Source organism: Styela clava, chromosome 13 (assembly GCF_964204865.1).
Source record: "Styela clava chromosome 13, kaStyClav1.hap1.2, whole genome shotgun sequence".
NCBI classification, from domain to species: domain Eukaryota; kingdom Metazoa; phylum Chordata; class Ascidiacea; order Stolidobranchia; family Styelidae; genus Styela; species Styela clava.
Window position 1 is genome coordinate 18,829,470 of NC_135262.1, and position 13,320 is coordinate 18,842,789.

Here is a 13,320-nt window from a genome sequence, read left to right on the forward strand (position 1 = left end):
TGTTGCATAAGATAATAACGTAACAAATTTTGAGCACAGTGTTGCTTGTAGTGCAATGCTGCAGAACCCGTGTTTTGTCTCATCCAAAAGTAAAAGTTATTCAGTATCTAGTATAAATATATAAAATAAAATTGTAGGTATTTTGTTACAATACCGAAACTTTTTTTTTCAATATATTTATTTGATTTGAAAAAGTTTCCATGTATTGATTAATATTCAAAACATTTTTGAGACCCCAAGGCCGATCATGTTTAAATTTTATGACGAATTTCACTTTTTTGGGGAACTGTTGGTATTTACGTATGTTTTTGACATGTATACGGCGTTTTATTTCAATAGTGTAAACTCTGTTTCATTTACAAGAGGTTGGACACTGTATATACGGAAAATGTTAGGCCCCATTTGTCGAATTTGCATGCATTCTGCTGTGTATGTTGGGGCTGTGTTGTGTTTGGGTACAAATTCATAGTGCGATCTTTTAATTCAGAAAAGCATTAATTTTATATTTAAACATTTTACGTTAATGGCACAAATTATGTGTATCCCATCGTAGGATCAAAACAGAAAAAGTAGTTCAATTTTTCCCTGCATTGGCGACTAATTTTGTTCATTTCAAGATATAAGGAAGCTATGCTATTTAGAATCACCTTGATATCGCACATGTTTATAATTTACATCTTCGTTTTGCACCTAATGTTAACCAGTGTGATGAATAAAATTTTGTTTGTATTATGGTAAAATGTTTGAAAATGACCTATGTTCAATTCGTGATTTTGAGGCCGTGAATGTTATAGACATAGTTTTATCGTTTTGTTTCTTATATATTTGACCTCGGTTATTTCGAGAGATCTAGGTCGTTGAACTTATTGTGAATGACGTGACCCCAAGTAAACTACTCCCGTCAAGGCGCTGTTTACAATTTCGGCCGTTTCCAATTTCGTATTGGGAGTTTGCCGTTTATGCAGTGGTAACTTATTTGCCTTACTGAGCGGGTTGTTTGCTAGAGTGAATGGGTTTTGTTTGCATATTTCAGATTTAATTAATTAATAATTTTTTAGAAATAATTGTTGTTAACCTGCAAAATGTCACCGTGCAACATGTGATAGGCTTCTTGTACAGCCCCATCATAGGTGATTGAATCGCTTATAATCTACATTTACACCTATGTTGCAATTGTGTAATGGATATACAATAAAACGAGTGAAAAATATACCAATTTACTCAATTTAAGCGTGTCTGTATCAATGTTATGTTTTGGAGTTTACTCAATATATATATCTACGGTTGTCTGTATTTAGTCTCCTATATATTTGAAGGAAGGGCAGATTCTAACTCCATTGATGCTGATGGAGATTGGCCTCATCGGGAGGTTTTGTTTGGGGTGAATGTGAACAATCTTAGACTTATTTATATTGATTGTTAACTTGTCACATTAGAATGCATTCGAATATTTTCCCATTCCGATATGTACATGTTTTTCCATTAATATATATATATATATAAGAAAAATAAGGGTCGTAAACAGCTGCCCTGAACAATTCCTGTTTCAGTGAAAAGCACCACGGAACGGTTGGTCTCAAGTTCTACAAATTTCTGTCTACCTGTGAGGTAGTCTCCAACGGTCCTGTCCAAAAAATGGCTGAAATATATCAGTGAGATGGAATATACAATTATTTATGTCATCACTCACTTCATTCCACATGCAATTTCGAACGATAACCTTACTTTGACGTATTCGCCATCAAATGTCTGAGACATGTCTTCAAATGCAGGTTGTCTTTCACTTTCTGGAGCAAACTAGATTCGCATATGAGGATGTCACAGACGAAAACAATATTTCATACCGATTTATTGTTTAAAGTAGAAAAAATTCTGTGCAACTTCCGAATATTTGTGATACTATTCGTGGCATAAAACAATTGTGATCGAAAAATATTTTCTTCTTAAAAATCCTTTATAATACGATTTGGGATACTGCAACTTTGTGTAGAAGCTCAAAATGTTTGACAAAAAGGTCGACATACAAATGTAACCTTAGTTTACTTCATTCATGCAAATGTCAATAATATAATACTCTAATCAATCTTTGAGCTTGGGAAAGTATTTTTTCAATTCATTCACTTGGTCAAGCTCCAATGCCTTGCTTGTAAATTATCCTACACAAATTTATGGTATTACATATTATACAATAAAATCATCACACACATATCCAAATGAGTACATCACAAAATACTAACTATACAATATTGCAACAACAGTAAAAAGTCAATGAGTAGAATTAGATTCATGATGATACCAATAACCAAAATGCAAAAATCATCATCACCATCGGCGAAGATCTATATTCAGAGAGAAAGACAGGTAAAATAAACTTAATTATAAATTATTGCAAACTCATTCTAGGCAAATAATAGCAAATCGACGGCAAGAAGTTCACATAACTACAGCGTTATATGTAAATTTGAACAGCATCATTTCTTCAGGTGGATTCCTAAGCAAACTGCGAGCTCAGCTTTTTGTATCTTTCCATCTTTGTTGGCATCTGAATGTTTCATCACTGCCTCTTTAAATTGGTTCAATTCATTTGCCGATAAAGGACCCTGGAGGTACAGAAATTACAATATTGCGATGTTGATTATTATGTGTAAAAACGATATTCTAAGAGATTATCCGATTCAAAATACTATTATTGGCAATAAATTCTGGAAATTTACCTTTAAATGTATAAACAAACTGACAATTGGTCTAAAACCTTGTCTCACTCGAACCTGCTTATCAACAAGGCAGGTTGCACAGATATATAGAAAAAAAGGTTCAGTTGCTACATAGTGGCTCCATTATTTAAAATCAGTAAAAATAGCAGGAATCAATTTGACAAAAAATCAAAGTTATTGTCTCGTACTCTCTTTCATACTTAAATTGAGAAGAAAAGCAATTTTCAACCTATAAAAACAACAGAAACAATATTCTATAACGATCTATAAGCCTCCTCAAAAGTGAGTACTCATAAATTTGATTGACTTATAAGATGATAAAACAACCCAACAGTGTTAGACGGACAAACAAATATAATCTGACCCGTATGACTTCCATCATGTCTTTGACGAACCCGTCGATCTCGACTCCTTCAAGAGCACCAGTGTTTCCCTGAAAAATATAGATGTCAGCCTTATCGACAACAAAGTCATTCAAGGTATTTAAAAATTGGGAATATGCTTTATATAATAAACCATCAATAACAATGTATTGTTTAAGGAAAATCTGACTGAAATCCCCTTTCTCAAACGACAAGTCTTCTCAGAACGATTTAGTTAAAGATAATAGGCCTCCTATTCCTTATGAAATTATTTAATGGAATATTTTTATTTCCAAGACAATAAATATGTGAAGATACTAAACAAGTCACTTACTACGTCATAATAACGGAATATTTTTTCGAAATCCCTTTTTCGTTCTTCTTGTGATGAATCCTACAAAACACATTTTGTATGAAATTATATTCTATCATTCTGAGTATTTCTCAAAAGATTTGAATTCAACTAGCCATGTTGAGTTACCTTACATTACAATATGTTATTCTTGTTATGAAGTAATTTTTGAAACATATCGCTGGATTTGCAATGCAAACTTTGTGGTTTGGTAGAGGCAGTGCGAAAATGAATTATTCATGAAAATGCTATCTTGCAGCTTCCCAATGCCAGTAATATAATAAATGCAATGCTAAGCGCTATTTCACCTATTTCAGAAGAATCGGTGATGTACAAAATATGGGTTTCTATTTTGCATTACAACTTAAAAGTACAATACATTTTCAAATTACAGTTATCACAATTTCTCTTGGTATATGAGTACATACGTTGTCCATGACTTTGGTAATTAGCCATAGGCAACAAAGGGCATATGGGTCGCGATGGGGAGACTGTTAAAAAGCTTGTATTAGGACATTCTGGCACTGAAATTTTATGCGAGATACTCAGCCATTTTATTGAAGTATTTTGTCTTGTTTATGTTGAACACGCAGATTAACTTCGAAAAATTACCTCGATGCGGAAACTCAGAAGAAAATTTTCTGTAAGATTAAGAAGTTGTGCCAAATCTTTTAAATCCAAAAGGCCGTCGTTGTTGCGGTCGTATAAATCCATCTAAAAATTAATAGAGAACATTTTACAACTAAGCCAAAAGTACCCAGAAAAGTTTAAAACGACATTAATAGTTAAACAAACTTTTTTTTGGTTTCCTCGTGCAAAAAGTATCTCGTAAAATCCAAAGACGCATAATCTCAGTACGAGTTTAAATTATTTAAGTCTTGCGGGTGACACAGGAAGAAATCGATTTATCGGCTTTTAAGAAAACTAATGCAAACGTTATTTCAAATCTTGATAGTGGCCATCACAAACAATTGCTCGCTCGGCAAAATACAAGCTGTACAAAGGCCAAACAAACACAACTAAAAAATTCAAATAAAAATCAAGAATCATTGGTAAAACTTACGATAGATTTAGCATATTCTTTGATTTTGTTCGGATGTAGCATTTCTCCAGATTGGTTCACAAAATCAGTCACGAAGTTCTCAACGAAACAAGATAATATACCAAAATTAATCAATTTGAATCACTCATTTATATAACGTTAAACACTTGTGTATAGCTAACTAAGTCAGATGATGGACAGAAGTGTATACATTATTGTTTTAGTCTTTGTCTTCTGTTTTAGTCATTATAATGGTATTGTTCTAATGGTTACGTTAGGTTTTTCTTGGTAATGAACTGCTGATGATTGTAACAATAAGAAGGGAAAGCTTTCAGTCGGAAGAGACAATTCAACCAGTGCCATCGGTCATTTTAGGTTGAAATAAGTATTCTCTAGGGATGAGCCGATTTCGTTTACTAACTCGAGAATCTACGCATTTATAAAACTCGGATTCGAGATCGAGTCTGCATCATTTTTTACTAAGGATTCGAGTCCTTTTAAACAGTTCAGCCTTTTTATCGGTGCTTACGCTGTATACGTTTGCCTCTATAACGGCCAGTACGAACAATATCTAGTTAAATTATTTAATCAGATGGCTAAGAATAAATATAGTTAATGTATCACGGGGTGTCATCAATAAATTTTAACCTTTTGCAGTAACGATCACATCGGGAAATCTGACTGAACTATAGCAATACCATATTATGTATTAAGTGTACTTTCCCGATGCGCTGTTAAAGCATCTATGCTTTTTAAAAAACAAGAACACAGTCGGAAACATGTTTTTTGCGGTTCGATTATGACGTCATCGACTCTGAAAGTTCGAATCGAGTCCATGACCTATTACTCGGATTCTTCATATCCCTAGCAATTTCTCGAGTTCTTTTTCCAAGTCTTGTCTAGTTCGATTTGACCTCAACTTATTCCGGAAAACGACAGCGTGAAAAAGGGCAACACAGAAACTTGCCTGCTCGGGTTATATTATTCCAAGCATTCATGCTTAGCTGATATAGTGAGGAAGTCGGAAGGTCACTTGAGAAGATTTACAACAAAATGTTAACTGAAATGTAGTGATGCTCTATTTTACGAAATATATTTGGTTACATTCCATTTCATTCGCGAGGAAGTTTACAAACTTTCGAATCCTATTCAGTTTGTTATGCAACACTGTTAGTCTACCAGCTTGGCAATGACAAATGAAACATATATATATAAGATTTTCTTACCTCAAGTTCGGGAACAGTGAGAAATCCGCTCAGGTTACGATCATATTTTCGCCAAATCTAAAACAAATATGAAAACATATTATATCCCATTGCAGTATTACAGGGAGAAACCAAAAAGAAAGAAAACTAGAAACATTGCTTTTTACTCTTATAAAACCTGTTCAAGTAATGACTGAAATATTTTCTCAGTTTATGCAATATAATCACATCTGTCGTCAATTGACAATGTTTAAAGCATAACCGCAGACATATCATCAAACCATTTCTACCGATTCGCTATTATCTGAGAAATTAATATAACAGTATGCAACCAGGTAAAAACTTTGCAAGTACTCTCTGGCCTACAGTGCCTATCATTAATGCCCTTATACGCAGGGCTGCCACAACGTCCTTATTTCGGAGAAACGTCCTCTTTTTGACACATGTACTTATTTTTGTTTCATTTAAGAGGTTCATGTTTTTATACCCATGCAAGCACTTAGATTGGTCAATTCGAATGATGGATTCGCTAGAAAGGATATTAGAACCTCACTGATTGCTAGGCGCATTCATAACGTAAGGGAAAGTGAACTTGGAAGTGAGATGGAACAGATTGTTTAGACACGGGTCGCAATGGCATGAATCCCTTTTGTTTACAACATTTCGTCCATTGTTATTTTATTACTATGTTTCCCAGATGTCCTTTTTTTGGGGTTCATATCGATGACAGCCCTGGTTATAAGCCAATAGGGCGCAAGTGAAAAAATACTATGATAGAGTTATTTCAGGTCGAAGAACTCATCGGTTCATTTTAGTATATTTCCGGGCGATAGGTATATTGCAGGTCATACCAGTACGCGGAAGTAATAAGTATCCATGTATTTTAAGAAACAAGCTGGGCATACATGGAGTTATCAAATTATGAGATATCTTGTGAATAAGTAAACAAAGAACATCAGTCTATTTACATGAAACAAAATACCGTGCAGTTACGTATTATTGAAATTGTAAATATAATGTATACGTTTTCTCCAATTCATAAAATGGGTAAAAACGTGACAGCGATATTAACCCGAAAACTAAATGAAATTAATAAAGCAATTATGGAACGTAACATACCTCCATGAATTTGACACTTGAGCCTAGAGGAACAGATCTTCGGAATAATAAAAGAAATACTTGTTCGTTGGGAAGAAGCATCTGGGCAAGCTGTTGAACGAATTATACAATTAGGAAATGTATTCAGCTGACATTGATATTTAGTCAAATATTGATTTCTATTTCATTATGTATTGCGCAGAATCGTATATCTTGTAATTTGATTTGTAACACTGGAAATTCAGCATTATATAGATGCTATTGCAACGTATAAATTTCGATTGCACTCTATGAACGTACGCTTGTTGTAAATGGGAATTGTGAGTATTTACGTGAAAATATGCATTTTAGACATGCTTACTCAGTATAATATACATATTATGGTGTAGTCATGGAAATCATTGATATACAACGATTTATCATAATATGATTTACAGAAGAAGTTTTTTAAAAATGCAATTTTAATTATCTAATTCTAAAAAAAGTATCGACCTTCTGCGTGCAGTATTCCTTGACCTGTTTTTATTCTACGATATGCTTTTAAGGTTTCAAAATGCCTCATCACTGGTTTGCTATTATAATTGGAAGTTATTGCACAATAATTAAAAACAATATTGATCACGCTAAAACTCTTGAATTTTTTACAAATATAAGTTTGGACTAGAATTACACATAGGAAAATATTTTTTCCAAATAACGATAGATACAAGTACACGTTATTGGGTGTGATTTTTATTATGCTTTCTTTATATGTGCTTTACCGTTGAAGAATTTTTTCTATTTCAAAATTTGATGAAAGTCGTGATATTCTTTCTCTTCATTAGCGACTAATTTCGAAAACATGTTCGAAATAGAACAATTTTTTCACAAGTATTTAGTACTTAAGACATGAAAAGTAAGTATTATGCAATAATCCAACATTATTTACCATTTACCGCCATGCTTTTCTATATGCCATTTATGTGCAACTTTGAGATTGGTGGATGATTTTTTAATATTAGTGGAAGTTGAGAGTTGATGTTTGAGATATGTAACAATTTTGCACCATATATTTTATTTTAATATATTACTCATCATTATAATCTGCTTTACTCACGTATGCAGTTTAATGAATTGTAGTAATTGTATAAAATTAAGCTATGTCCACTGTACCTCGACCATTGATATCTTTCCATTTTTCTCCAGGTCATACGCGGACATTAGAGTCTTTTTTAAACTTTTGAACTCTTCTTTTGTCGGTTTCTACATTTTATTAAAAAAAATAATTTTTTCAAACATATGGCAAACAACATGACTAATGTGAGGAAACAGTTATTTCAGTACTATATACGTTATTTTGAAATATAAACTTTTTTTCATCTAAAACTTTGACGATGAGAAAACAAGTCAACAATAGTCAAGAAGCGATTTTACAAAATTGTAAATCGAAATCATCAAATATAATACCAATGTATTATAATAGATAATGTTCATTCGGGAAGATATTCGCTCAAAATATATTCGTATAACTACAAGTTTGATCTCATGGCCGCATGCCATCTTCAAATATATACCCTGACATATAGTGCTTAATTAAATCATCAAATCTCCAGCCGCCCCACACAGAATGTATGCAATCTCGTGCCGAAATACATTGGGAAATTTTTGCAAAAATTGGTATTTAAACAATCATTAATATATGGTTTAAATACTTCTTTTCGTGCATTCAAAACTTACCGTTTCGTTGTGCTCCTTTTGATGAAAAATATAAATTTGGTAATATTTTCAACTTGATGCCGTTTGACAAACGCGGATGGGCAATATGTGATACATTAAAATTTCATACCGCTAAAATGGATAGCTCGTTTTGCAGACAATATACCGTCATGCATTAGAAGTGTTAGAAAAGAAATTAATTATTCAACGACTCTGGTGTTGAAAATGTAACTGATTCCCTGTGGGTTTTAAAGCCGAGTCGAATTGATTACGATCAAAATTTGGACAACAGCAACTTTTCTGGATCTTATGATATTTATCTAGAAGAGGTTTGTGTGGTGTGTGCAATAGGGAATTTGCAGAGTGACATCATCCAGAGAGGCGTAAACATATCAACATTTTAAAAAGTTTACCTTTTGCAGTATTTTCGTTCCGACTTCTTCAACAAAATGATCCAACTCCTTGCCCTCCATGTATCCGCTCTCTGAAATGGAATGAAATATTTAAATTTTCGGTTTATCAATTTACTGCAACAATAACGATAATCAGTAAACCTTCAGTTGGCAGCAACCGCTTGTGAAATTAATTTGAAACACCCATTTTTTATTGATTCCGAATCCTAACATAAAAATCAGTTTTGAAATATATCTTATCTCATCATATTTCTACAAAAACATATCATAAAGCACAATCTTTGCGAATGTTTTGGTTTATTATCTACAACATTCAAATATTCCTACTGAAATAATTTTGGAATGATGGAAACAGTACCCAAATTCTCATATATTGCACGTAATATATTTCTACTTCAAAATTAGATGTAATCTAGAAAAAATATATAACAATTTTGTGCAATACGAATACATTCCAAACAATGCAGACTTACTATCCTTGTCAAAATGATTCCATATTTCCGCAAATTTGATCGCATTTATTTCGGAGAAATCGAAACCTGGTGCTCCAAAAATTGTTTTTTGCTCCATTATTTGTTTTTTAGTTAAAAATAATTAATATACAATCTGAAAATGTGCATATATATATATATATGGTACGAATACAGTAAAAAACTTTAATCAACGTATTTGACCTATGCAATCCTTCTTGTAAGACCTATACTTGAGATTAGCTTACGCTACAAAACTGCTGAAACTATTTAACAGTATGGTAACTGTTGATACTGCAGTATCTATGCTTATCACTAGTAATATGTCGCACACCATTCGTAGTACAACTCATATGACTAAAAGTGAGTAATAAAAAATGAAAGATCCAAAGGAAATGTGGTCCATATTCTCTACTGTGTACATTCATGCATAGATATCCCTGATTAATACTCGGGATGATGACGCTATACGTTTGATTGACGTGAAACTTCCTATTCATATATATTACTTTGTTTGGATATATCAACGCCATGACAAAACTATTTTGACGAAATCATCGGTAATTTTTAAAACCATTCATCCTGATGAATCAACCGCTTATGTGCTCAACAATATCAGATTCTATGCTTTTGACAATGACAATTAATGTCAATAACGCCTGTGGAAAACAATATTCATCCTACTGATGACGTGTAGGCTTGAATTTATAGTGTTTGAAAAAGTTAATTACAGATCTAACAGAACATGATTTAATGGCTACTCGTATAATGTAATACTTTTGTGGTCGCTCTTTTTGCGCCGTTTGGCAATTCCATCCTATGTATCGTTAGGACTGAATCTGGTCACTCGGACAGTAAATAGCGTAAGTAAATAGCGCGGCAACCCTTTAAACATTAAGCGAGGTATAAAACGTTAAGTACGACTTCGAACTTCAGTGGTGAAATCTATGCCCTCGTGCTGCAATGCTCGCCACTTCCGCATATGACAAACTTGCTTACTCAGTTTTGTTTTAATTTAAATATTGATGCGCAGCCTATTTTGGTTTCGCAAAATCTGAATTCTTTCACACGCTGCGACAAAACTGGATTGTTCGCACTAGATCGACCCTGCATAGCACTGGCGGTTGTTTATATCCTTATTGCAATAATGCATGTACAGCATACTGCAACGGAAATGAATACACTTAATAGTCGTCATATAACGGAAAAGTCAAACAATACTTTCATCTCAGTGGAAAGACATACTGGTGTTAACATTTGCATTAAAAAGTTCCTTGGATGTCTAGTTGATGTAATAAATATACTTTTTGCATGGTGGGCAATTAAACTGCTATTTCGACTACTTGAACTGATTCGGTTTTCGGATTTTAATTGTCAGATAACTCAAATTGAGTTGCGATTTTTACATCAGTTGTCGAACAGTCCAAATTTGCAATATTCTGCGAATATGACAAATGAGGTGCTTCGAAATAATTCATGACTACGAATGCCTATCCAGATAGATGATGAGTGCACTATCTTGCGAACGACCGCTGGCCGCTGCATCTGTCCGATGTATCGAAAATGAAAATTTAGTGTAGCACACTTTCGATTCTGATCTATACTTTCCGCAGTAATTAGCCCATAAAACACATCTACAGAATAAGGCAATGAATTCAGAACTAGACTTTTATACTGTTCTTTTTTCTGTTCCATCTTAATTATTGTGAGCCTTCAAGTGTAGAAATCAATAAAACGCGGTTTCCAGATGCCGCGGACGTACTCGCGTAACAGATATACCAGGAAATACATGTCATGTATAATTTCAGAGGTTGGGGATTTTGAATCAAAATGCGGTTTATAGGCTTATTAGATAAAATTGTACCAATTGAAAGGTTTTTCCTTTCTGCCAAATTTTTGTGGTTAATCAATGGCCGAGTCGTGATAAAAATTCAAGATATTCAATTAGGACAGAAACAGAACTGTAATGCCGTGATCATTAGTTTTTCGATGGTGGCAAGGTTTAAAAAACGATAAGTGGGAAACTTTGGATCAGTTATATATTATTTGTTTAATATTTACCAAGATTTGCTTTAAAATTCCTCTTCGCAGTTTGTTCTTTTCCATCAAACAAACTACCTTATTTACTACGCTATGATATCTATATGTTATATGCAAAAAAAAACGTTTGAAAACACCCAATATAGTAAATATGTTGAAAAGAAAAGCATTTTTGTGTAGATTCATATTCAATAACGTATTTTATTGGAATTTGAGGGGCCACCATAAAGAAGATAAATTTTTTATTTCACATCATTCACTATTAAACTACCAGCTTTTTGTTACAAGCATAGCCAATACTAAATTTGAAAAACTCGTTTGTTTCATAATTGTGTTATATGAAAATTTAATTCTTTATCAATTAAATATTGATTTTTAAGACGTATACCGTAGATTTATACATTAAATTTTACAATGGGCTTATACAGCCATGAATGATTAATTTCTACAACGCATAATGCCACGGTGAAACTATTTATGCTGGTTATACTATGAATTAATTATTAAGTTAACTCCCTTCTACGTCTGTTTTGGCGAACTTGAGTGAACTTTCCCAAATTCTACAACTCGAAAACACCCAAGAAATCAGAGAAATTCATTTTTGAACGTTGGAATCAATCTATAAATATAAAGTTTTGGGGCCATATACTAATCTTTTTCCATCTGATCACACTACATACATAAAATTATTGTTCTGCAATTCGAAGATGTTCAATTAGGAGGGTGCAGTATAAAATTGCTAATCAATATAAATAAACCTCCAAACTGGTGTGTCTATATACCTGTCTATGAAGAAATGTCGAGTAACAACAAAGAGTTGCTTGCTTCTTTCTAGGGTAGTCTGTCAACAGACGCTCCATACTTTGTATTTGGACACTGCGATGTATTGCATTGTCGAAAGCTATAAAAGTATTTTCCACGACAAGGAAGTCGATTAACAATTGACAAAAACCTACGATATTAAATACGATTCTAAGCCTCAGTAAATATTTTAATAATTCCTTGACTTGCTGTTTGACCGAGTATATTGATTGATAAATGAACGTTGACTTTTTGTTTCCTGAACAGTAAGAATGACGTCATTTTACCAGCAAACAAGGTGGTGTAGAATGACATAATCAAAAACCAAAAATTAACATGCGTAAATGAATTTGCGATGTTTTGACAGTTGAGGTGCAAAACCAAATTTGATCATGAGTAAACGTAAGTGCACACTTCAAACTCTATTCTGTAAATTCTTTTTGTTACATTTGCTTCCGTGCTCAGATCAAGCACAAGCAGGAGAATGGAGTCTACAGTCTACAATGAATCAAATTAAATCGCTAGAGATTAATGTATCTATAATACAAATACAAAACGTGTAAGTTGAATGCGTCTCGAGTTACTATTTTCTATTTCCCTAATCATCACAATTTCACTGCTTTACTCGAACAAACAATAAATATAGATTTATCAAGTCGATACAATCTAACAGCGTAGATTTAAGAGGAAAAACTAAAATGATACATGAGATACAAATAAAAAATTCTTCTGAATTCAAAGGAAGTTTATGAATTTCAATGATTTCTGCAATTTGTAATAGGAGTAAAACTATCCTGATCCAGCCGCGTATAAGATGTGCCATAGTCTCCATAGAGACTTGAGACTGCATCATCTTAGTTGCATATTGATCAAAAATGATATTCTTTCCTAAAGGTTGTTGAAAGCTGCAAAAACCAACTTTAATTCACAATAACCTCCAGCATAGAAGGTCGTACATCGTCATTCATTGCCTATCAGGAACAACACTTATTCGGCAATCGGACAGAAAAGTTTCAATAATCAGGAAAATTTGATCCGATCTTATTTTGGGCAAACGTGCTTCACATCAAACTCTACTAAATGGATGTTTGACATCCAATAAAGTTTCCTTGACCTCCCAGGTCCTAG

At 33.1% G+C, this 13,320-nt stretch overlaps 1 protein-coding gene across 1 annotated transcript; it reads right to left on the bottom strand.

Annotated features, from left to right (window-relative positions):
* Positions 1-1,831: 1,831 nt before the first annotated feature.
* Positions 1,832-9,492, bottom strand: LOC120332472 (secretagogin-like). Its single transcript, XM_039399722.2, has 10 exons — positions 9,355-9,492; positions 8,882-8,952; positions 7,926-8,015; positions 6,795-6,884; positions 5,697-5,753; positions 4,492-4,569; positions 4,041-4,142; positions 3,411-3,470; positions 3,079-3,147; positions 1,832-2,600 (listed from the first exon to the last, which is right to left on the bottom strand). Exons 1-10 carry the CDS (start codon positions 9,449-9,451, stop codon positions 2,472-2,474), a joined length of 843 nt encoding a protein of 280 aa, XP_039255656.1. The 5' UTR covers positions 9,452-9,492; the 3' UTR covers positions 1,832-2,471.
* Between the last annotated feature and the right edge of the window lie 3,828 nt (positions 9,493-13,320).